Consider the following 25,000-nt stretch of genomic DNA (forward strand, 5'->3'; position numbering starts at 1 on the left):
CACCAGTATGTTTTGTTTATTGTAAACAGTTTAATTACACTTTGAGCTCAGCATGAAATGTAAAGAAAACACTGCGGTGGCCAAACACAGGATGCAGTGTGATTGCTGTAAAAGCCAAAACAGATATTGGTTTGGATGATAAAAGTGAGTTTTAAAGGTTTTTGAAACCTGTTAGCCATTTCAAGGACAATTTTTATTTGCTTTAATTGTACATATAATCATGGCACCTCATAAAACTCGTCCTCAGGCAGCACAAATACATCACACTGGATCATTTGAAGCCTGTAGCTGTCAAGGCAACAGTCGTCCGCCACTGTTTAGCTTCCTGTTTGAACAAACCTTTTGGTATTTAGTTAGAGGTGAGCAAACAGTCAAATCACAAATGTTACAAAAGCTTTGTTTGCCCATGGAGATATAACTACACTACTTCAAATGATGTCATATTTTAGTTGATTAATGAAAAACACACACCGTGTTTACCAAGCTGGAATAAATACATACTCATTCTAGACTGTTATAAAATGCTTGTTTTATGTTTATCACACAAAGACCAGTTATCAAGGAATTAGGAAACACATTAAATCTGTAAAATCTAAACTAGCTTCAATTCTTTTAACTTTATTTTATTCACTTAAAGTAGAAAACAGGTCTAATTGTTTACACTACCTTTTTATGAACAAAGGTTGCTATTCTCAAGGGAGTAAACATGTTTTTCACAGTTCAGTAAAAAAAAAAAAAAAGAAAAAAAAATTACCACACTCTCATGGTCTTTTTGTTTGAATGGAATTTCACTCACTTGTTAACAGCAATACATTTAAAACGGGCAAGCCTGATTTCATTAAAGTGGGTGGTACGCCATATAAAAGCTGAAGCGTTCAACACAACAACACATATTAAAAGAACAATTGAGTAACGGAAAAATCCAGATTCCCATGCATTCATGTGAACAGGTAGTGTTTCTCTGAAAGATGTAATTGCTGCAGTTAATATCTGTTCCCATGAGTTTGAGCGCTGTTCACAGATTGCAGGGAGATGATATTCTGTGACGATTTATATGCAAGATTGTTGAATGGCTTGGCTTTTTAAAATGTGTCACAGACACATGAAAGACTGGGGCAGACAGAGGGAGGTGACGCGTGACACGTATCCAAGGCCAGATTCAAAGACAGGACAGCACGAGCTATTTGTGGGCCATGTCCAAGTGAACTAAACGAGCAACCGCTAGTCCCTGGATTTCTCAGAAAAACTGTTTCATATTAGTCCATGTGCAGTTAAGTTTGTTGCACTCTATCCCATTTTCCGTCATTTGGTCATGATCCTCGCCTGCGAGATTGCTCCAAATTACAATTGCGGGGAGATATTGGGATTCATCAGTTCTTTCAAGAAAACAAGTGTCTGCTTTCTTTCAGTGTGTATCCTCTGCTTTTCTGTTTGTCCCCCAGTGTGATTGGTGCAGATGCGGGTAACGGCATCCGAGTGTTCATCCCTGACATCGGCATGTTTGTGGTCGGCTTGGCCATCTGGCTGCTGTGTCGCAGTCTGGTCCAGAAGAGGCCGACTGAGGACATGGCCCAGTACAACGCTGACTTCGAAGCAGAGGAACAAGTGGGTTTCATCTGTGGTGACGTGCAGTGTCCTGAAAACAGTGTCTTACTGTACTCAGCGATGAACTGATTAGATTTTGATGGTCAAAGGTCAAGATCAATGCGCAGACTGTGATGTGTGGGTAAGGCAGTGTATTGGAAAAAATATCTAAAACATCTAGTGTTCATAAAACTAAACTGTCTCATGTTCTGAGACCCCAGCGTAAACGTCTTCACACTAACTGATTTGAAATATCTGGACAAGGAAAAGGACTCCTGAACTGTTTTTCACTCTAGAAGCTTGTCAACATTTCCAGACAGCAGTTTTTGTCTCTGACAATTCAGTCATAGTAGATGACATTTAATTCTGCCCTCTGACATTTGATGCAGTCACACATAAAGTGCTACCCTTAAAGGACCACCATTGATCAGATTTAATTAATATTGTGATAAACCTACAGCAATTTTTCTACTTGCTGAAGTGGCCGGTACAGTGGACAGTCTCATGTCCTGCTCTACACACACTGTCTGCATTCAGCTTCATAAGCCGAGAGGAGCAGAGCAGGCGTTTGAATAGAGAATTCCCTGTGAGTGTTGATGACTTGGAAAACTGCCCCCATCCCCTGGCAAGTCCTCTCTTCTCTTTATGACTCAGTGTTAATTAAATCCACATTCACTTTCACTTCGACTGTGCTGCTTACGCTGGCACAGATGGCATCGCTCACCATTACTGAGAAACACCAGAAAATTCATCCATAGAGCCTGCGTTGTGTTCAGGCTTTTATTTCTTTTCAGTGATCCATCTGAGCTGAAACTGTTGTTTTATTCAAAACAGGACTTGTACCACCTGCTGCTTTCTTTGTCTAGTGCCTTATGTGTCATATATAAATCATCGTGAATGGCCCAATTGTTATTATTTTCTCTATTTTATTAGACAGTTGGAAAAGAGGGACGCATAGTTTGTTAGAGGCAGCAGCCAAAGAAGAACTGACTGGATTAGATTTCAAGCCAACATGTGTTTCCAGAGGAAAACATCTGGCAACAGTGGCTAATAATGTCCCATGCTGCTGCACAGAGCACATATATGTTTAATTGTACTGTGCTGCATGTTAAATCTGCTAAAACACCCTCTAAGCTGAAAGCAGAGACAAGAACATTCACCCACATGACAGACATGGTGTACTTTTCATAATAGTTGATTATGCACAGCGATTGTTGTGGTAGCGCTACCTGTAGGAAACAGTTTTCAGCACCATGGAGAGCTCTGACCTCCAGACTGCATCATTCATCATTCAATACTGAAATGTGTTTGTCACTCAGGAAGAAGAGGAGAAGCTGAGCCTTGACGACAACATTCTGCTCGAGGAGGACTTTGAAGCGGGGTACGAGGCTGAGGAGGACGAGGAGCTGGATGAGGAAGAAGAAGATGAGGAGGAGGAGGAGGAAGGAAAGGAGAGCACAAAGATGAAGATCCTGCGAATCCTGGCGGAAGTTGCATCCAAAGTGAAGGAGATCATCGGGAATTTGATCACAACTGCGGGGAAGGTGGTGGTCACCATCTTGTTGGGCATGACAGGTGAGCCACTCCAGCTGCTATACTGTGAATCTGACTTGTTGAAGACGTAAATACTGTATGTCAATTGTGCAGTGTGCCACATTTAACAAAACACTAAGTGTGATAGGGTTGAGAAGATTCTGGAAAAAACATTTTTCAGACTTAACGGTTGACCTGATATGCACTGAAATGTTGTGATGTGCTGCATCCCGCCAATTTGCTGCTCCATGAAGTTGATAAAAATACTATATAAACTTGGTCAGATAATGAAACCACAGTCCTCTGACTTTGTATCTACTGCTTTTTGTTTGTAGGCATCATGCTGCCCTCGTTGACATCGGCTGTTTACTTCTTCATCTTCCTCTTCCTGTGCACCTGGTGGTCCCTGTGCCGGACCTTCGACACACTCATCTTCAGCTGCATGTGCGTCTTGATGGCCATCTTCAGCGCTGGACACCTCATAGTCCTCTACCTCTACCAGTTCCAGTTCTTCCAGGAGTCCATCCCACCAGGAGATGGCTACATCAGGTCAGACACATGTGGAGTTCAACTCAAAAAAAATCTCAATCTGTTAATATCCTGTTTTAAAATTAAAATTTTAGTTGAAAGGGTCAAATCTTATTCTTTCAACAAGTGTTATATTTACAGTATCTTTGCTGATTAAGCTGCTTTAGATAAAAACTTAAACTTTGGCTAAACTTTGTAGGTACACTTGACCACTGCTCTTCCTACAGACAGAGATGAATCAAACCATAGCAACAAAATACAACCAAACACAAGTGAGCCAAAGTTAAACTTGGCAGCATTAGATCTGTCTCTCTCATCACACTGATGGATTTTGGAAACAGTATTTCTCTGTTAAACAGCACAGGCCCACACTGACGCTGTCTAACTCCTCAATAATGTGAAAATACGTGACATGATGAAAGAGCTCAGCGGCCAGAGCTCCTCGGACTCAACAATATTTATTTCGCCCAAAGCAAGATTGTTTAAACGTTAATAAATATTTACTGTTGCAAACAAGAAGGCAAAGGAAAAGGCAAACCCAGCTGAAGGGGGGATATATCAAACTCCTACTCACAGCGCATCGATATCGGAAGCAGAGCTTTTAGGCTCTTCACTACAACCAGTGTTGTTTTATTATGCATGAGAGGGGAGACAATCAGCTGTCTGTGGCTGCAGCGCTGAAACGTTGTGGTTGGAGTAAAACCACATCGTGCCAACACATGTAAGTCACAGTTGTGATGAATGCAGACTCAGTAGTGGTGGCTACCTGGGTCACTAAGCTCATTGGGTTTGATTGACAACCTGGAATTTCCAGAATGCTGTTTATTTACTAAAATAGAAAAGTAAACATCAAGGCTGCAACCCTATTTGACAGCTTTCTGCTGCAGCAGTGATGAGAGTGAGACTGTATGGTGTCAATGTAAAAATCATGGGCTAAATCTGCTTCAGAATACGAAGTATACTGTAAGTACACTGTTGCCCAATTTTGTTTTCAGACACAATCCTCTGTTTATTCCTATTTAAATGCATCAGTAATCACTTTTGAACAGGTGCAATGATAACATTATGTGTCTCAATTACCCAGGTGAAATAAAATAAATCACATTGTCACAATCATTTCATGGAAAGAGGTAAAAAATATTTTATTCCAACTTTATGAGCAACAGTGTATATACACAATTATTGAATACATGTGTAGTAGTTAATGAGGAAATCGTGATAAAAAAAAATACCCCATACCACGTCATTATTACATTTATTTTAATGATATTTCTGTAATAATGATGTGTTTTTTAAACCTTACTAGTAGCACTGTAGCTGCTGTAGCTGTTGTCTCAGTGCCCTTGGTGTTGCAGGGTTGTATTGATCTCATGGTTTCTCATTTGAAAGCTGTGGTGCTGCGTGTCAGGACCGAGGCTATTTACAGCTATGTATAGCTGAGGCTGCCTTGGACAAACCTTGTGTCCTCTCATCCTTCTCCTGCCTCCGATGGCAGATAAGGTGTGAATACAGTGTTGCATTGGCAGGTTTCTCATTCGAAAACAAACTCATTAAAATGAATGGACTCCTCTCACACCATCTGTGCTGGCAGTGGTAGTCTGCATGCTGTAATGACCATACAGTAGGAGTAACATCTAAGTCAGTGGTTCTTAAAGTCGAACCCAAGATAAAACAAATGATTAAAGGGATTAAAATGATATTTTTTTCTTGTGAAATGCTGGAATGCTGCCTCTAAAAAGTAAGTAAAGTATTAAAATTAGTATTAAAGTCAATATATATATATATATATATATAGATATATATGTATATATGAAAGTCAAAATATTGTATGGTATCCCCTTTTTGGGCTTCTACAAATCTTTAATATTTATAAAATGTAAAACCATTTTCACTAGATACTTTCACTACTTCAGGGCTTAAAAAATTTTTGAACTAAGGAAATACTGGATACTTTTACCATATTGGGACTCTAAAATTAGAAAAGCAAAAAAAAGCTGAATTTTCACCAAATAAGACTCTTTTATACTAACTCAGAAACGGTCCACATCTCATTTTAGAAAGAAGCTCTTCATTTGTGTATCTGAAGACCTAGATTTGGAAAGTTTACCGCAGCTCTAATTCCTCATGAACAGTCCAACTATTTCATCATCGGCTGTCTCCTCATCCATTCATGTTGACTTTCCACAGCGCTGAGGTATTTCTGTCTACTGCTTGCATGAAAACTGAGGCCCAATGTGAAGATAAAAGGAATACGTTCTCTTCTGCTCTGGCCTGTTTCCTCTCTGCACACCCTCAGAGGGAAACGCTTACCGCTGTAAACGTGTATTATATGCCTACTGGACAATAGGCTACCACAGTGCATTCCCTAATTTTGCTTGTTGACAGTGACTTGGCCTTGCTGTGGGGCCAGTGCTGAGTGAGACTGTTGAGAGGCCTGACTTCCACTCTGCTTCCTGCCTCCCCGCCTTACAATGGAAGTCCCCAGTCATGTGACCGGCAGGCCTTCCCCAGCTGTAAGAAGAAACCATTCAGGAAGTGTGGTGGGGTCAGAGGAGGGTGTTTACTCCTCCACATGGCATAGAAGAAAAGACTCAGGAGGCTTCTAAATCTGTGTGGCTGTCACTGGAATACGTCAGTGTGGTTCCTGTTGAGTAGATGACCTTTGTTCTACGCAGAGGAAAAGCACTGAATCAAATGACATCCTCGGTGGTACAAACAGATTTTTAGCGTCAGTGCATTGTCCAGGTTCCAAGGTTTGGGTTGATTGTCCAATCTAGCATGTCATGTAGCATTAACAGTAATGGAAGAAGTAGTGAGAACCTTTACTCCAGCACTGAGCAGCTGTGTTTCAGTTTGGGATTGTTGTGACAATGTATTGTGCTGCAGGAGGCTGTTCAATCCTTTTTGATAGAGTTTCAGGATGCTTTCACACCTACCTCGTTTGGTCTGGATCTTCGGACTTTTCAGTTTGGTTCGAACCAAAATATCACCTGTGAAAGATGCCTTAGACCGTGGTCCAGATCTAAGGACCAAAAACGGTCAGGCCAAAAGAGGTGGTCTCGATCTGGATCAAACTGTACCATGGTTTGTTTGCAGTGTGAAGACACTTTTTTGGATGGTTTGGGCATTTGGATCAATTACAGGAAGTTGAGGCAGGCTTGTCACCCATTGAACAATAAAAGATGAAAAATAACTGGAAGAGAAGTAAAAATGAACTGTGGTAGCACGTGGGGGGAGGAGGAGTCAACTTGAGAAATAGTAGTAAAGCCGCCACAATAATAAATGTGGCAACAAAATGAATCTGTCAGTTCTTCTTTTCTCTTAATCAGTTGCATTTAACATTAGTTTTACTTTTCTATTACACTGAAAAATTATCATTTCATCAGAGAAAATTAGTATAATGACCTAGAGAAAAGTAAATTAAAATTTGAGATTATTATCATTATTATTGTTATTTTGTTAACCCAATTATCTTTTTGACCTTTCCGATTTCACTTGAGACGCAGGTTGGACACCAGCGGTGTCGCGACAGCATGACTCTGCAATTCCCACATTATAACGTTTATATCATCTCGTCCATCATTGCCTTTGTTTCTAGAATCAATAATTAGTTTCAAAGATGAAGAGCCCAAGGACTCCTGCATTAAATCGAGAGCAATGAATTGAACAATACACTTATCTCAATGAGAACAGTTGAACCCACTGATTGATGACACTGGGCCGGTTCACAAAAGATCTAAGCTCAAGTCCTCTATCTCTCTCTCTCTAATCCATTTTTCTCAACAAAGACTTGAAGCTCTATTTTTGGTCAAGGTCTAAAACAGCATAATTTGTTAGAATAGTGATTAAAACTGTGGGAGACAAATAGAGTATGGCTTCAATTAATGATATTTTCATTGTCAGTTATTCTGCCAATTATTTCCTTGCTTAATTGATTAATATATTTGTCTATAAAACATCAGAAAACAGTGAAACTTGACCATCACAGCTTCCTAAAGGCCAGTGTAACATCTTCAGATGTTTTGTCAACAGTCCAAACCACCAAAATATTCAATTCACCACAATAAAAAACCAAGATAAGCAGCAAATTCTTACTGTTGAGAACCTGCAACTATCAGATTTTTTTTTTGCTTGAAAAATAAAGTGCTAAATGATCAGTCTAAAACAGAGACATATTTTATAGGAATAAAGTTCTATGATCTTATTTATTATTATCAAACACTTGACTGTTAATGCTGACCTCCATGTGATTAAAATGATAAGCTTTGTTTATGATCAGTATCTATGTTGATATGTCATGTCACGCTGATTCATACCCAAAGCTCCTGTTTAGTACTCAAACCCTGGCACAATCAGCTGTCCCTGTCCTCATCCACCTCTTTGTCTGTCTCTGCAGCACATTCGGCATCTCCCCCATCGTCCAGAGCAACTGCTCCTACACATGGAAGCTCATCGTGCACCCGGAGCGTAAGTGGTACCACTTTGTGAATCCCATCATGCTGCTGATTCTCTACTACACTCTGGCCACGCTCATCCGTCTCTGGCTGCAGGAACCCATCGACCAGCTGACGGTGAGCACCACAGACTGAGTGTTGACGCTTTTAGTTCACAACAATGTGACATTTTCTGTTGAGTATGTCAATTATTTGAACGATACAGGTTCATTATATTAGGTGAATTTGAAGTGAAAGAGATTGTACAGGGTATCTGTAGGTCTTGAAAAGCCTGAATTCAGTTCCCTTAAAACAAAAAGGACTAATAATATATTAAAAGTCTTGAATATTTTCAGGTGGAAGAGGCAGCATCCTCAATAGACAATGCACTGCAATGCAGTTTAACATTTGCATGTTCCATACATTCATTGTTTTTGTCATTCAGTTTTCACTCATTCTCTCTTTGACACTATCTTCAATTTTTCCTTCACAAGAATCCCTGGGAATTCTGGGAAATGTAGGAAACAATTAAGTGAAACAACAAAAACAATAGAATAAATTACAAAATTGCAGCTAAAAAGTTATGGAATATATATTATAAGAATATTATCAGTATTAAAGCATCTGACTGTGAATTTTTTTTTTTCCAATTACATCAAGTTAAACGAAAAGGGTGAAATGCAGAGAATGAGCCTAGATTATAAAATAAAATCCCATGCATGTGTTTAAACCTAGACCAGTTGCAGCCAGTGGGTGTCAAAGATGTTTAGTTGAATTCAGCACATGACACCTCCGTCACACTCCACAGTAAATTCCAGACAGTGAACTGAAATAGATCCAGATTGAATTAAATGGGCAGCCACGTGGCCTTGTGATCAGAGAAACCGTATCGATGGATGATTCCTGGACGATCGATCGCTGGCTGCATCTGTCCGCTGTACGGAGCTCAGGTGTTATCTGAGAAACTGTTGGTCTAGTTTGACAAACCATGAAGGGAGGATGTATTTTGGCACTATTTTCCAGTGTTACAGCGCTGCCTGTAAGAAACCACAGGTCTTGATTTGATTAATTATGAATTAATGATGTATTATTATTTCTTCTGCACCTCACTGCTGTTGTTTGGAATGATTTATCTGACTCAGACTGCTGAAACCTCTTTAACCTCAGATAAATGTTGGAGTGCATTTTTTCCCAGAATGAGGCCCAACTATCGTTGAAGCGATTGACAGTATACAGGACATTTTTTCTTCACAGTTGAAACTGTAGTTAAATTCACTCTAATTGACTTGGTGAGGGAGATTTAATGAACATCTTATTATAATGTCTTAAAATTTTAAACTTTTAAAGACCAGAACTGCAGTGCCATTAGATTTGGATTGAACTTAAAGGGTCAGTTGACCCAAATGACAAAGCACGCCTTAAAAAGTTTTTATAGGACATATGTCTTTGATAGAAAGTGGTTCCATTTAAATCAGTTCAGTGTGTTTTGTGGATGTTTCAGAGTAACTAAGGATTAACTGGAGATCTTATTTTTAAATGTTGTGTGAACCCACTAACGAAATTCCATTTACCATTTAGGAAATCTCTGAGACAAATATAACAAAACTATCGACATGACTAAACACCAAAACGAGAAATTGTGTTTTGTCTTCGGGTGAACTGACTCCTGAAAGGACTTTAACTCCTATCTTCTAACTGAGTGACCCCAAGAAATATCCAATTGTTACTTTTACACCTTTGTTTGATACAAACTCTTTGAACACAAACTGCTGCAAATAGCAATGAAGTGTGGTAATCAATGGATTTTAATGTGAAGAAGACCCCCGCTCCCGAATTCACCCTGTCCTCCTTCACCTCAGACCTCGAGGCTCAGCTCCTCTGTCCTGTAATGGAGTTATAGATCAGTGTTTTTATAGAGGGGTCAATACTTCCCTGTAAACCTGTGGGGCTGTATGCATTATTGATTTCTCCACAGAGGGGTATGTGTGTGTTTTCACCTACTCTTACACTTTAGCAGACGCTAATAATAAAACATGATTACGACATAAATCAGCAGCTGACAGGTTTGTTCGATAGTGGAGATGTCAGATTATGATGGATTCATCTTCGCCAAAAAGACAAGAAAAATCTGGACTCACTGTCATCACCTCTCAGTTAATTTAACAGTTGACTTGTAGCTCATCATCTGTGTTTACTCAGCAGTTGCTCACCAATGCAGTGAAAAAAACAGAATGATTCAATTAAAAAAAGAGAAGAAGTATCTTAAGAAATGAGACAATCACACAGAAACACAGCGCCCGTGTAGTAATTAGTTCACAGAGGAAACATTTTGATTGTGCAGTCAGAGCTTCATGTTAGTTTGATTGACACATTTTTGTATTGAATCCAAAAATGTGTGATTGCTCCAAGAAAAACTTATTTAGCACCATAACCAGCACACACGACACAAGACCAATGATGCAAACTGTAATTCTTCCTCAGGCTTCTTTATTTTATGGCATTTGAGCTACTAGGACACTGCCAAAATTATATTCTGTTTTTTTGTAAATAGAACACAGAAAATCAATGGTGAAAAATGCAGATACTGCACTCCTACACTGTTAAACAATGTTCAATAGAAGCTGTCATTCTTGAGAGTATCATCTCTGCTGTACAGCAGTGAACTGAGTTCATAGTCCAGTGTGTGAGATAGCCATCCTCCAACTGTCTATCTATGTTTTTTCAGGACGACAAGGACAGCGATGCGTGTGAGGAGGAGGATCTGGTTGGAAACAGAACAAGTAACTCAGCCAACAGGAAGAGACATTTGTGGTGGGAATCACGGCAGGGCACCGATGAGAAAAACGTACGTGAGGGTTAAGTCACACATTACTAACAAAGTCCGGATTACTGGACAGGTCATGAAGTAATCATCCTTTGGTTAGCATGCCATTGTACAATACGAATCCCATTGTAAAAAAAAAACGTGACTGCGTTGCTTAAGGAAGCACATGCTGAAAATCCAAACAGCCTTGAAAATATCTTGAAGATCTGTTTAATATTTTTCTTCAACTGCTAAAGTGTTTTAACTTCTTTCAACAAGCTTGGCTGCTAAAAACCCAAATAACACATTTCCTTCTTGTTCTTACAAATGGTAACTAATGTGGCCCTCTAACAATTTAATTCAGTTGAGCTGTTAAACAACAATAGAGTAGAATGGGAAAATGCTGTAATACTTTTGTTCAGCAATAGTTTAAAATAACAGGAAACTGACTCTTTGTTGAACTGTAAACTCAAGCTGTTGCTGTCGATTGCGTTCACAAGCTCACATCTTGTTTTACCCGAGCTTTCACCTTCATAATAGACTCATCCCTGGGAAGATTTCAGCTGGAAATGCACATGCACACACTGACCTTGTTCCCATATTAAGGTCCGTAGTCTGCCTCCACCGTCCACCTCCTGAGGTTTAAAAGCTTTTAGGGTGTGCAGACACAGATGAGTGATGGGCTCGATTTGCAGAGTAGTGCTGCTCGGCTTTGTTCCTGCTTATCAGTGACTATAAAGAAAAAGGAGGCCTTTGACTTCAGCAGCTCATCGATAACACACCTTGTCTTGTATGCTCTTTTCTCCTCCTAGCTCCTCTCCACCCAGGATGGCATCAGTACAACTGAGGTGGGGGCTGCTCTGGATGTGTCTAAAATCTGTGCATTTTTACCCCCATTCACCCCTCAGCCCTGCTGCAAGAAAAGGAATCACTGCAAAATGCTTTTCACACTGCACCCACATAGACTGGGGCTATCCCACAGCCAGTGTTTAAGAGTTTCCCACTGTGAACCTACTCTTTAAATTTTTATCTTATATTTCCCATATTTTCAAAAGCCCAGGAAGGCAGAGCAAATATCAAAGTTATTCCCTTTGGATTTTTATTTTATGAAATGCTCTGCAGCTCAGGGTTATAAGACAGCTTAAGTCAAAGAATGTGCAGCGTGAAAAGTAGAAAAATCTTCCTCTACCGCCCCACAAAGACAAAGTATAGTAACAAAGTTGCTACTGAGACTAAGAAAAAACTTTTGCTGGTTGAAAAGCAGAATATCCAGTTAGTAAATCATTTAATCACACAAAATGAGTTACTCCTGTTTGTCTTTGTGGGACAGAATGCTATATAGACGTGTGATCCCATAACAAATCAGTTCCACAGTCAGAAATTTTATTTGTAATTTTTAATGATGATCTACAGGTTGTGCCGACCTCCAACGGGACGTCCTTTGACTTTGTCACAGCCGAGAATGGACCAGTCTGCCTGGACTTGTACTCCACCCCCCAGTATAAAATGGACCAGCCCAGTGACGGTACAGGTGAGCTGTTTAAACATTCATAAACAGTATAAATATAAACTTTATAAACATTATATTTTTATATTTATAAACTATATAAACGTTTAATAAATGGTCTATAACACACTATAATGTAGTTGTAAGCAGGTGTCTATGTACACCAAAGAGTGGAGGCTGGTGTATAATCAGAAAAACAATATAGTAAAACACAGTTGTTAAAGGCAATATAGCTGCTTACAACCACATTTTAGTGTGTTTATTAAATGTTTGTGTACCATTAATGCTAAATAATAATAATAATAATAAATGGTTGTCTTAAAATAGAGTGTTACTCTGTCTTGAAAAGATCTGACTGAATGGAGTTAAGCTTGAGAGGAACCACAGTAGTAAGAATACTTAACTGAATATCTATAAGATAACAAGTGTCCTTACAGGTGGGTGGTGTAACATAGTTAAGTTACAGAGGAATTTATTGGAACCTGGTCTTTCTCTATAGATGCTCTCTAAACTGGCCCTGCCAAATTATAATTAATTAATGTGTTAGCTTAATTAAAATTAATATATCGTTTTTTGTGTGCTGAGACAAATTCTGAGACCCACATTGAGAAACCTCCTTTGAAGCCTGGTGGATAAATAAGGTTTGTTTTCCAGGTTTCTTGAATGTTAACATTAGATAAGCTGAATAAAATGTATAAAAAGACAACATTAACATTTTGCAGATTAATGAACTGAATTATTTTGCTCTATTCACAGAGACAATTCCAATAATTAACATTGCTATAGAGTAAATGAAACCATCCAACAGGTCATAAAATGAGTAAATTATCCAAAATGCTTACATGTGACTTCATCAATACTATTTATTCAGCAGAATAATATATAATGTATAAAGTGCTGCGGATCTCTTCTGCTGCCCTGGATTATATTTACTTTACTTTGTGAAGTCTGAGCAAATGACTTGTTTGGGTTGGAGACTACAGCTTTTTAACAAAAGGCCTGTGTTACAAACTGGGTGTGTGCAGTTTGAAAAATGTGATCCAATAAAGATCGAATGTTTTTAGTTTTTTTCCCCTCCATACTCAGGTCTAAAATCAGGAAATCTAGGCTTCTCAGTTTCTACCATTCCTTTTGCCCCCAAAGTACAACACCAAATCACAGGAGTGCCTAAATTAACTGAGGAGACGAGAGCACTGTAACTGCTTTAGTAACAAGTTATGTTTCTGTGTCTAACCAGAGAAGAAGAATGAGTGTGTGTATGAAGTGTGTTTGCCCCCGGAGGATTCAGTGTTGGAGGGAGGAGAGGAGAAGTCTGAGGGAGGCGAGGATGGGATGAAGAAAAGAGGAGTCAGCGCGATGGTCAAAGTCTTCCACTTCATCATGAAACAGAGCTACATCTGTGCTCTCATTGCCATGATGGTGAGTAATACAGCCCACAGGTGGTGTAACATAGGAGTTACAGAAAAGTGGCTGCATTTGTGTCAAGTATTTGTTGGATGTTGGGAAGGGGAGGGGGGGTCCAAAATCACTTTTATTTAGTTGCCGTTTCTAAATAGGACTGCCTGTGTTAGAAAAAGAAAATCCCCTAAACAGATCCTGTGTATTAAAACTATAGCAATGAAGATGTGACTGTTGTTTTCCAGTTTGTGGTTTGTGTTTATAGTTTAATCTGACGTGACATGAAAGCAGCATTGTAACCAGAAAGTAACAAATTAAAAGCCTCAGACCTGCTGGTCTGGAGTGGTTAGCAAATGCCTCCTTCGATTAAGATGCCCTTGAGCAAGGCACTGAACCACTCTGTGCTCCAGTGGGACTGCTGGCTGAGCAGCAGGAGGGAGCTGTGGTTGTACTGGGCAGCTTCTACAACTCAATGTGTGGTAGGATGTTACTGAAAAAACATCTGTTCTCAGTTTAAACATTCCTGGATGAATCATAGTCAAAAAAAAAAAAAACCTGACAGTTGCTTAGTTTGAGTTTGATTATAACTCAGTAACAGACTGAAATGTGTTAAATGGTTCGCTCTTTTAATGCAGTTCAGAAATACAAGTAATTCAAATCGTACCTGTAGTTAGTAACAAGTGAGTAACACAAAGTAACTACAGAGTAACTACAAAAACCTAATATGGAATAAGACCATATGAACCCTTACCACCCAGTTGATGCATTTCACCCTAAAGTTTGAATCCCTTCTTCTCAGAGTCCTGACTCTATCTGTTTTTTTTGAGAGATGTCCATAAATCTATTTAGAAATCATGTAAGAGAGTAAAAAAAGCTATCATTGAAGAAACTGGGTTCATCTTTGTGTTAGGTCAGGGTTTAACAAAGGGGAGTTTGGGAAGTTTTACATTAAAAAACTTTAAATTGCTTTATTTTACATATCTGTAAAGTCCAGTTTATTTCCAAATAATCTCCTGAGAGTGATTGAATAGAGAGTGATGAGTTGGTACACCTCCAGTCATAAATGCTAAGCTAGCACAACCTTGGGATTTCTATTTAGAGGATAACAGAAAGCTGAACATGCAAAATGTGAAACGTGTCTACAAACAAGCAAACAATTCAGCACAAATGAAGAATAAAGCTTCCACTTAAAAATGCATGAGTAAAAATATTCACTGGGGCTTAAATGGAGCAATTTCTTTCATGGAAATTCATCTGGAAATCAGTAATAAACTCATCACAACTAATCAAAGTAACTGAAATAACAGTCTCAGACCTTTGTCTCTATTTTTCCTGCAATTAACACCAAACTACATGTTTCTTCCCAGGAAAACTTCAAGAAAATATTAGGAAAAGGCTGACCTGTAAAATACAACATCACTCCTTTTCTTTTCCAGTATCTATTCCAGTATTTTTGACCCGGCGTCTCTCCACAAGGATTCAGTATATTGACTTGAATTTTTTAAATCCTAGCAGCATGGAGAGGTTTCATTTTGAGAAATAAAACAGTCGCACTTTATTTAATAGGTAGCCATAACTTCTTAACAATTTCCTTAGGAAGCAGCTGACTCTCCGACTGAATGGCAACAATACTCATTGGTTTCACCCAAAGCATGATGGGAACTGAAGTGCCAGAAGTCATTACATATACATCCCAAAAGAATATAGGAAAAAGAAAAACAATAGGACTAAATCTATCCACGAAATTCCACTTTGTTCTCCTCCCTCCATTCATACACAGAAAGTTACTGTGTTGCAAACCTGGAGTTACAGGAGATGCAGGCAAGAAACCCAAGTAATTGGATAAAACCTGAAACATGAAGTACCATGCACATGCCAAATTATGCCATTTCTGAGTAGCTGAACGCATGTGGAAATATATGACATGCCAAGCTATGTCATAAGTCATTTTGTACCTCTGTAAATAAAGGGAGTGAAAACTGTGTTCTGTGATTTGTCCTCTTCAGGCGTGGAGCATCACGTACGTCAGCTGGCTGACGTTTGTCTTCCTCATCTGGTCTTGCATGCTGTGGATGGTGAGAGACCGGAGGCGTTACGCAATGCTGTCGTCTCCCTTCATGGTGGCCTACGGCAACCTGCTGATAGTTCTGCAGTACATTTTCAGTTTTGAGAACATGCCTGAAGTCTCTGGCTTCTTTGTCAGGAAGAAAAACCCTTTCCACTCGCTTTCATCCAAGGTTTGTGAGCTACAATTAACAGCCTGATCTTAAAACTGATGGTAGTTAATATGTGCAGTCATTTCTTAGGCAACAGGTGTACTCTCTATGCAGCCAGTAGCATATATTTTAGACTCTGAAAGTAACCTTTTACTAAATGGGACTGTCAAACTCTCAATTCATTTAATAAGAGAGTCATACACTGTACTGCTGAAGTAGAAGGTCAGGTTTGCAGTATTCTGACATTTTGGAATCGTCTTTCATGTTGGCAGCTGCTGAACCTCAGCTACTTGCGTCCAGAAAAACATTTTATACATCAGTAGGTAACCACAGACTTGCAGTGGTGTTGCCCTTTTTTTAATCGCCCATACTACTGTTTTATTAAACACTGCATATGTTCTTCCCTTCAGAAGCAGAGGTGCAGTTATATTTCACACCTGGGTCAAACTTTATTTTAAAGTTTATTCTAAGTCTCAGATGAATGCAAGACACGTCTGAAGGTTTAGACAATTCACTTTAACTTTAGAAGCTCAAATCTGATTTACTGTATATACATATAATGTATCTGTACTGTACCGTACTGTCTCAGCATGTTAAAGTAAATGCAAATGATTTGTTGGTTCATCTTTTCTTTTCTTGCTAGTCATCTGTATGTCTAAACATTTTATTTATTGTGTGTAGGCCCTTTGTCTGCTGAGCTTCTGGCTGCTGCTGAGACAGACCCTTACAGAGAGATGGGAAAAACAAAAAGAGGACAGTGCTGGTCTCTCAGACGTTCATGTTGAGGATCAGGAGAAGAAGGGTAAGCCCTGGTCTCTTATTGTGTTCAGATTATAGTATAAATACTATATGATATTGGTTACAGTATAACTAATTTTGGAAATTACCACCAGCTGCTAGCACCACCCTTCCTGTGAAAATGTTATGTTAGTTAGTAAATATACAACTTCTACCAGCCACAACTATTATTTGCAGGTATCTGAACAAGAACATAATAGAGCTGGTGACTTTCGGCACTTACTAACATTTATAGATGGTGGATAGAAATGATTGAAGTTTCTTGTTTTTACCTTCAGGTTTATTTGAGTTTGTTTACACTGGACACATTATACTTTAATTTAGTTTGATTTCACAATGAGGGAGGAATGTGGAGGCTGTTTTGTAATTGATCAACATCTGTACCCTCCCTGCTCACGAGGGCAAAAGGTTTGATTACCATACTATTAAAGTTATTCATTCATACTCTACCAGGCAGTCTAAGCATTTTCATCTTCCAGTGTGGTTCCAGCGTTTACATATAGAAGCACTGTTTTGTGGAAGACAATCTTGCATAGTGTCCACACATAGCAAATGTAAGCAGTATATAAACATTTGATACAGTTTATATCCAACTATAATATAGTTGTAAGCAGGTATAAGTTGGTGTTTATTAAAGTACATCCTCAGTATAACTCCTCCTGTGGGCACCCATAAGTGGAGGCTGATCTATAAAAACGGATAAAGAATGACAGTATAGTAAAGCACAGCTATAACAACATGAAATATGTTTATTCATACACATTAATTTATCAGTTGGTGCAATTTTCTGATTCGCTGCTGTGTTTTATAGAGGAGGACTCTGAGGAGGGAGGGGAGCAGGACACCATGCAGGTTCTGGGCAACATGGTCATGGCTCTGCTGGTCAAATACTGGATCTACATCTGTGGGGGGATGTTCTTCTTCGTCAGCTTCGAGGGAACCATCGTCATGTACAAGATCATCTACATGATGATGTTCCTCTCCTGTGTGGCAGTCTACCAGGTACCAAAACACACCAGTGACTGAGAGCATTCATACATTACGCGTATGTGAGCTCACACAAAGACAGACACTTGTAGTTACATGCAGTGTTTTATGGCTGCCCTGCTGTGTGTCAAATCTGTAAATAAAAATAAAATAAGATAAAATAAAATTCTCTTTAATTTGCACAAATCACCAGACCAAAAAGGTTTGATGACTTTTTCTTTTAGAAACTAAATTAAGTGTATTCAGTATTCAATATTAACAGCTGTTTACTTACCAGTGTAGAAGAAACGTTGAGACTTCAGCGTCAAACTTCTTTCCTTTACTCACCAAGAGCTGTCTCTAACAATGGAAAGCAGACTGTTTGTTTTGCTTCTATTTCTATCACTTCTTTTCTTCTGCTGAAGTTAGCATGCTAACCAGCTAGCCACTGCCCGTTCCAGCCCGTCTTGTCACTTTCCGATAGCGACTCACTGGAGCCTCCAGTCTGCCCTGAAGACGTAGCGCTGCTCTGAAGTAGCCCCTTTAATGTATTGTCACCATTTGAAGTAAGGCTAAATAAAATAAGTGTTATGGCCAGAGTTTATTCCAAATTTTATTTATATACATAGGAAGCTGTTAAGATTCCAAATTCAATTTCCCAAAAACAGACGGTGCTGACAATTTTAGTAGTGTCATAAAGTTTGTGTACAGCAGGCTTGTAATCCACACTGTATTCTTGACTGTTTTATAGCCCCAACTACAGTACAAAAAAGCAGTCTCCCTAAATCCAGATGTCCTCTGGCTGCTGTGTGTAGTTTAACGCATTATACCTGTTAATGTCAGATAAATCACACCCTCTGTAAAACAATTACTATTATTTTTATCCAGGTGCACTATGAGTGGTGGCGAAGGATCCTGAAGTACTTCTGGATGTCAGTGGTGATGTATACCATGCTGGTCCTGACCCTGGTCTACACCTTCCAGTTTAAAAGCTCGGTGAACCTCTGGTCCCAAATGACGGGCCTGGACGAACAGAGGTGAGCTCCACTGAGCAACTACAGGTCTGAGGAGCAGGTTATGCACTCACTGCTGGTCTCACTCTCTCCAGACAGGCAACAAGGACGAAACTTCTATTCTCTCTTTGATTTTAACTTGTAGACCTTGTTGGTATCCAAAACACTGCCTACATTATAGGTACCCTGGGGTTTTAGATAATGGAAGAATATGTATTCATGGAAATACTGGTGGTTGCTCCAACACACATTTTATAGATAAAGTTTCAAGCCTCTGAAATGTAAAAACCACATGTTTGACTCTGACTGATTTGCTTTTTAGCTTCCTAACACAATTCTATTGTTTTTTTAACAGATAAGAAGACGGAAGCTCTACAGGATTAAAACAATGAACAATACATAAGAAAAAAAGATACATAATGCAGATGTAAACAATAGGCAAACGGTTAAATAGCTTTACTTTAAGGACGAAAGTGCAGGTTGGTTGTGATTGTTTGAAAAAAAAGAAAGTTGTTCTCAAGGACGTAGTATCTAGTAACATGTATTTAAAGTATCTAAACGTTGTTTTAGCCTCAGTTTGTAAACAGTGTATTGTTTTATATGTACATGTGATGTGTGCTTTGTGTAGCAATACATACTATAATGGGAATCACTGTTTGAATGATATCATATGACAATACTGATAATACACAAATCTTTATCTTATGCCAGCAGCAAAGAAAGGAAAGCATTTGATTCCCTCTTTAATTTTTATCGACTCATAGAATTTTGACTTATTATTGACGTCCACCTTTCCCCCATATCTGAGAGCTTCCTCACCCACAGATACCACAAACAGACAATATCCTCAAATATCAGTTTCTTTTATTTGTTTTCTCTAAATCTTTCCATCTCTGCAGCTTGAAGGACCTGGGCTTGGAGGAGTTCTCTGTGGCCGAGCTGTTCACCAGGATTTTCATTCCTACTTCCTTCCTGCTGGCATGTATCCTCCATCTGCACTACTTCCACGACCGCTTCCTCCAGCTCACTGACCTCCAGGCTGTAGTAGCCAAAGAGCAGAGCACTATCTACAGGTGAGACACATACTCTTTGTTTTTTTAGACCCCAGTTATGATTGAAAAGTTGACTTCTTTGTTCTTTTGTATTTGGTTTAACTTAGTTCAAATGAGTGAATTATAAACTGTAAAGACAGTCAAACAAAAGTTAAATACAAAGTATTTCACAGAGAAGTTATGATATCCTGCCTTATTAGAAATGGGTGAAAGGACAACAAAGTTTAATGTAACTGCAGTCGCTTTTCTACTTGGTGTTAAAAAATGATGTTAAATGGGGACTTGGACTTCTGGGAAAACACTACATCATGTGTGAATGTATCTACATGCAATTACTGCAGGGCTGCCACTAACGATCATTTTCATTATCGTTTATTTCCTCAATTAATCAGTTGCTCTATAAAATGTTTATCCCAGTGTCCATTATCTTCAAATGTCTTGTTTCGACCATTAGTCAGAATCAATTTTGCAAAAAATGGGAAGGAAACCAGCAAATATTCATATTTGAGGAACAAACATCAGAGAATTAAAAAAAATAACTCAAAACTATTATTCAGTTATCAGAGCTGTTGCTGATTCATTTTCTAATGATTGACTAACGGATTCCCCCTTTCCCCTTTATTTCTTCAAATCACTGCAGAATTAACACCTAGAGCTGGGAGATATAATTGAAATCATCATCAGGATACTAATGAGGATATTTTCAGATAAATATATTTCACAATATGGCAAAATCACATATAAAATACTAAAACTGATGTTCTGTTAATGAACCGCGTTCTACTGTTATGCAGTACATCCGACCAAAGGTGGATCACCAATTAGGCAAAGTGGGCAACTACCAGTATATCAATTGGGTGTTTGAGGAACTAATGAAACTTTCATGTACAGTGGGGATTAGCCGCCCAACAACACATTTTTACCCCTGAAGAGGTTAATTCGGCCCTGCATCAGACCTAACTCTGTGTACAATGAAAAGTTCATTAACATCACAATTAGCTCCATTTTCTGCCTTTTTGCGTGTTAACATTTAAATCAATACCCGACCATCCAATGAAATAATGGTGTAACTTGAGAACTCATTGAGGTGGTTAGAAGTGTCTCTGTACCTTTGAAACAACAGTAAGTGCTGTTAAAAAAAAATAAAAACTCTTGTCAACTATCAAAAAATGAAATCTCTCATTTGTGTCACTCTGATCATCTACAACACAATAAGAAGTCAGAGGCCATAGTCAATGTTCAGAAATACAGTTGTTATCCTCTGTGACTTGAATGTGATGATACATGAGAGGCACAAACTGGGCTTACATCATAATAATATGATTCCACTCACAGATGATAAGCAGTAATACTCAATTATTACCCAAGAATGCCAATTACTCAACAACAGTAAATGAAACCCAGCAAAGATAAAAAAGCATTCATCCCGTTTCATCCCCCTCTGTTCTGGATGATCACACTCGCACACCCTGTTGAACGCCCATTATAACCACTGTTCTCATCATGCATCTGTCACTGTGTGCTCTGTCGTGCAGCTCTGTCTTATAACATTCACATGTTGGCAGTCTGCGGTGTGCTGTGTTTAACTTTATTGTCTTGTTGTTGTGGATTTTCCATCGTTACGCCGCCGCTTGCTCTGCTTCTCCCTGTGACCTGCTGCCATCTCTCCTCTGCCACCATTTTCTCACAGCCATGCTAAAGTCAATGAGCGTGTCTATCTGATCATGAATAGGTGGGTATTTGCTCGATTTCTGTGGCATCCAACCACATCCAAGTTCACCTTGGAGTCTGAACTCCCTTGTCCTACATCCTTTCCCTCCCACACTGAAGTTTCCCCTTTTACCCTTTGCAAGAGATGATACTTTGATGATCTTCTGGAATATTTTAATTCCTGTCACTCACATGAATGATGTTCTTTTTCAGGTTCTGTATCGTATTATTTTGCCTGTAGCCTTCTCTTCTCATCTTCTCTGTTAGATTTCTGGATCTTTAACCCCCCTCCAAATCCAAACCCTTCTTCTTCTGTCCAATGGTTTCACAAACTGTCTGGCCTCTGTTACAACAACTTCTTTCTCAAGCATGTTTGAATCTGTAAAAAATATTCTTCCCTTTGGGGATCTTGCCAATGATCTTCACCCCCCTCTGTGCACTGAACTCCCTTCCTGAAAAAAGCTTGTCTCCCCCAAACCACAGGAGTTTTTTGGCCAGTTTTCATGCGTTTTAATGTGGATATTTTAAAGGGGTTTTTGAGTGTCAGTTGCAGCCTGCCTGTGTCGGTCTCTCTCCTCACTGTTATCTTGACTTTATTGTTCTGAGCAGCATCAAGCAAAAAATTCCCCCTCAGCAAAGCAAGTAAGTATGACCGCTGGATAATGAAATGCCTGCCTTGATGTGCAGCCGGTTCATGCAAGCCAAACCCGACCTTTGACCTTGCGCCATTGCCTGAGAAGATTTTAAAGGGTTAATGCCTCCCTTCAGCTATTATGGTTTATCTACTGCAAGAAAAAAAAACCTCTGATACCCAAACAAACAAACAAACAACAGAGATTGTTTTAAAGAATGCAGAAGGAATGTGCACTGCTTTTTCGATTACAATGCCTGATGAAACGCTGCTCTGCTGTTCAGTTAGCGGACACAGAGCAGACGAGTCCATCCGAATGTTTGCATTGGAGCCTTTTGAGAATCACCTGGACCATGTTTATGAGTATGTGTTGTGTTTATATACTTGTGAGGACAGAATACCTTCAGAAAGATAGGAACGAAAAATCCCAAAACACCCCCTGCATGTATACATGTATATTTCAGTCTGAGACACTACCATCAAGGAACAACCATTTATTGAAAATGGTTAAGGTTTAATTTGTTAGGAAAAGGCTCTGTACTGAGGACAGATCTCTTCTGAACAAACACATACGTGAATATCACATCTTAGTGAAGTCAACAATACTGAAAGCTTAACACTTAGGAGGAGGCTGAGCTGGTGAACGGAGCTGTGAGAGCAAATGGTGTTGTCTAGAAGATATTCATTGTCAGTGAGGAGGACCATGTTATAAAGACTGAATATGAATATGATTGCTGTTATTACTCAGCTGGTAGCCAAGCCACTGATGAATGAGCCACTCCATATATTTATATAAAACAAGTTCTTTGGCAATTATTAGTAAAAGGAATTGTATTAAAACAATATTTATGGCTGCAAATTGAGTGTTTACTAGCGAATATGCAATGTGAATGCATTACTTACTTGTTGAGATTGAAAGTTTTTTTCGCAACCTTAAGCATACATGGACAAGAAGTGATAGAAAATGGAAATTTGACAACTGAGCTGAGGAAGATTGTGTTTTAAGATCAAAGGCCTCAAAACAACTACTAAATAGATAGATTTATTTATCCCCAAGGGGAAATTCATGTGCTGTGTGTCCATTAGCTCATTGTTGATAATAATAATAATAATAATAATAATAATAACAGTTGATAATAAATAAACAATAATAATTAGATTAGTCCACTTCCTTTGACTGATGTGTTGTATAGCCTGATGGCAGTGGGAACAAAGGATCTCCTGAACCTCTCTGTTCTGCAGCGCAGTGAGATGAGACGTTTGCTGCTGTAGCTGCTTCTCTGTCCTGCCAGAATGTTGTGGAGAGGATGGTTGGTACTGTCCAAGATGGCCTCCATCTTACATTGCATGCGTCTCTCCACAACAGTTGAGACCTAGTGGTGACCTGTTATTTACTGATTGCCCTTGAAAAATCAATTCCTAAATACCCCTAAAAATTTAGCAAGGAAAAAAAAATCCAAGTCACTCAAAGTCCTCACAAGTATAGAAATACACCTGTGTGTGTGAGTCTGCATGCATGTGTCCTTGTGTGTAATACTTTCTTACCTGTCTTCAGACTGGTGCACCCGGACAGTCTGGCAGACCTCACCATGCTCAGCGCCACCTCGGTGGATGCAGCACTCCCCAGAGAGGAGGAGGAGGAGGAGGCAGAGGAGCTGCAGGAGAAGCAGGAGGAGCAGGGGGAGTGGGGGCTGGAGAAGGAGAAAAACCAGGCCCTTGTGGTGGTGATGGATGACGCTGACTTGACTGGCGAGAAGCCCAGGAGCTTCTCTGACCCGCGGCAGTCCAGTACAGAGGATAGCCACCACTGCAGTGCGGGGACCGAGCCAGAGCCGAGCACCGAGCAGAGCTCAGGTACTGAGAAGCTGACGATGCAGTGAAACATTTCAGGGCTGCAACTAACAACTATTTTCATTATTAATCAATCTGCTGACTATTTTATTGATTAAGCTATTGATCATGTCAGAAAATAGTGAAATTGTTCATCAAAAAAGCCAAAGATTTGCATCTTTGATGAAAAACACAAACCTCACATTTGAGAAGGTAAAACCACCGAATTCAAGAATGACTCAAGTGATCAATCAGTTATGAACTCTATGTTGATTAACTGTCTGAAAGCCAAATAATTGATTCATCATCTAATCGTATCAGGACAAAATGATTTAAATTCAGCTGCACCCAGTAGGTGATTTATTATTAACAGGCTGGAGGGCCCAATGGGAGCATGCCCCTGCTCCCACACCCATGTACACCTCCCAAAGGACACTGTTGCAGGGTGCCTGAACCATGACTGTTACATTTGTCATTGGCACCCCGCTCATCCCCTCTCAAATTGTCTACTAGCAGCACCTTGCTCTAAAGCTCTCGGAAGTCTGGAATAATTCAATCACAAAAAAGTTTTGAGAAATGGAGGTGCAGAATTTTTATTTGTTATGTCCAATCACAAACATTAACACGTAGAGAGCTGGTATCAAAACACAAAAGCCAATGGTGCAAATTATTTTCTAACTTGCTGCCAGTCCAAGTTTTGAGATGGAATTTTCTAGATTTTTATCAGACATGGAGGACTAACAAGAAAAGTATGAGACACCTCAGTAACTAATGCTGTTCTATCAAGAACCTATACCTGCTGTAAATGTGTCATTGAGGCACCCTGATGGTTTAATTGGCACATATATCATGTAGTGTTTGAAGGTGTTGCAAAACATTATACTCTCTTTCCTAAAACAAATTTAAAGTGCTTGAGAAAAACAAATAGACAAACCAATTCATATTAAAAATGTTTAAAAAGTTATTGTCGAGGTGTTGTTACATCGCAGAGTTTTATT

The 25,000-nt window shown here is 39.2% G+C and overlaps 1 protein-coding gene across 1 annotated transcript in view; it reads left to right on the forward strand.

The window, feature by feature from the left end:
* piezo2 (piezo type mechanosensitive ion channel component 2) overlaps nt 1-25,000 on the forward strand; it is a 79,268-nt gene that overhangs the window by 21,107 nt on the left and 33,161 nt on the right. Inside the window, exons 5-18 of the mRNA XM_022757921.1 lie at nt 1,443-1,605; nt 2,904-3,159; nt 3,453-3,666; nt 8,042-8,216; nt 10,804-10,923; nt 11,694-11,729; nt 12,295-12,412; nt 13,626-13,807; nt 15,793-16,023; nt 16,684-16,804; nt 17,612-17,802; nt 18,655-18,803; nt 19,679-19,852; nt 23,728-24,026. Of these exons, the coding sequence (XP_022613642.1) occupies nt 1,443-1,605; nt 2,904-3,159; nt 3,453-3,666; nt 8,042-8,216; nt 10,804-10,923; nt 11,694-11,729; nt 12,295-12,412; nt 13,626-13,807; nt 15,793-16,023; nt 16,684-16,804; nt 17,612-17,802; nt 18,655-18,803; nt 19,679-19,852; nt 23,728-24,026 (2,429 nt within the window). The remainder of the gene's footprint in view (nt 1-1,442; nt 1,606-2,903; nt 3,160-3,452; nt 3,667-8,041; nt 8,217-10,803; nt 10,924-11,693; nt 11,730-12,294; nt 12,413-13,625; nt 13,808-15,792; nt 16,024-16,683; nt 16,805-17,611; nt 17,803-18,654; nt 18,804-19,678; nt 19,853-23,727; nt 24,027-25,000) is intronic.

This window comes from Seriola dumerili, unplaced genomic scaffold, assembly GCF_002260705.1.
Source record: "Seriola dumerili isolate Sdu_G_001 unplaced genomic scaffold, Sdu_1.0 BDQW01000291.1, whole genome shotgun sequence".
NCBI classification, from domain to species: Eukaryota; Metazoa; Chordata; class Actinopteri; order Carangiformes; family Carangidae; genus Seriola; species Seriola dumerili.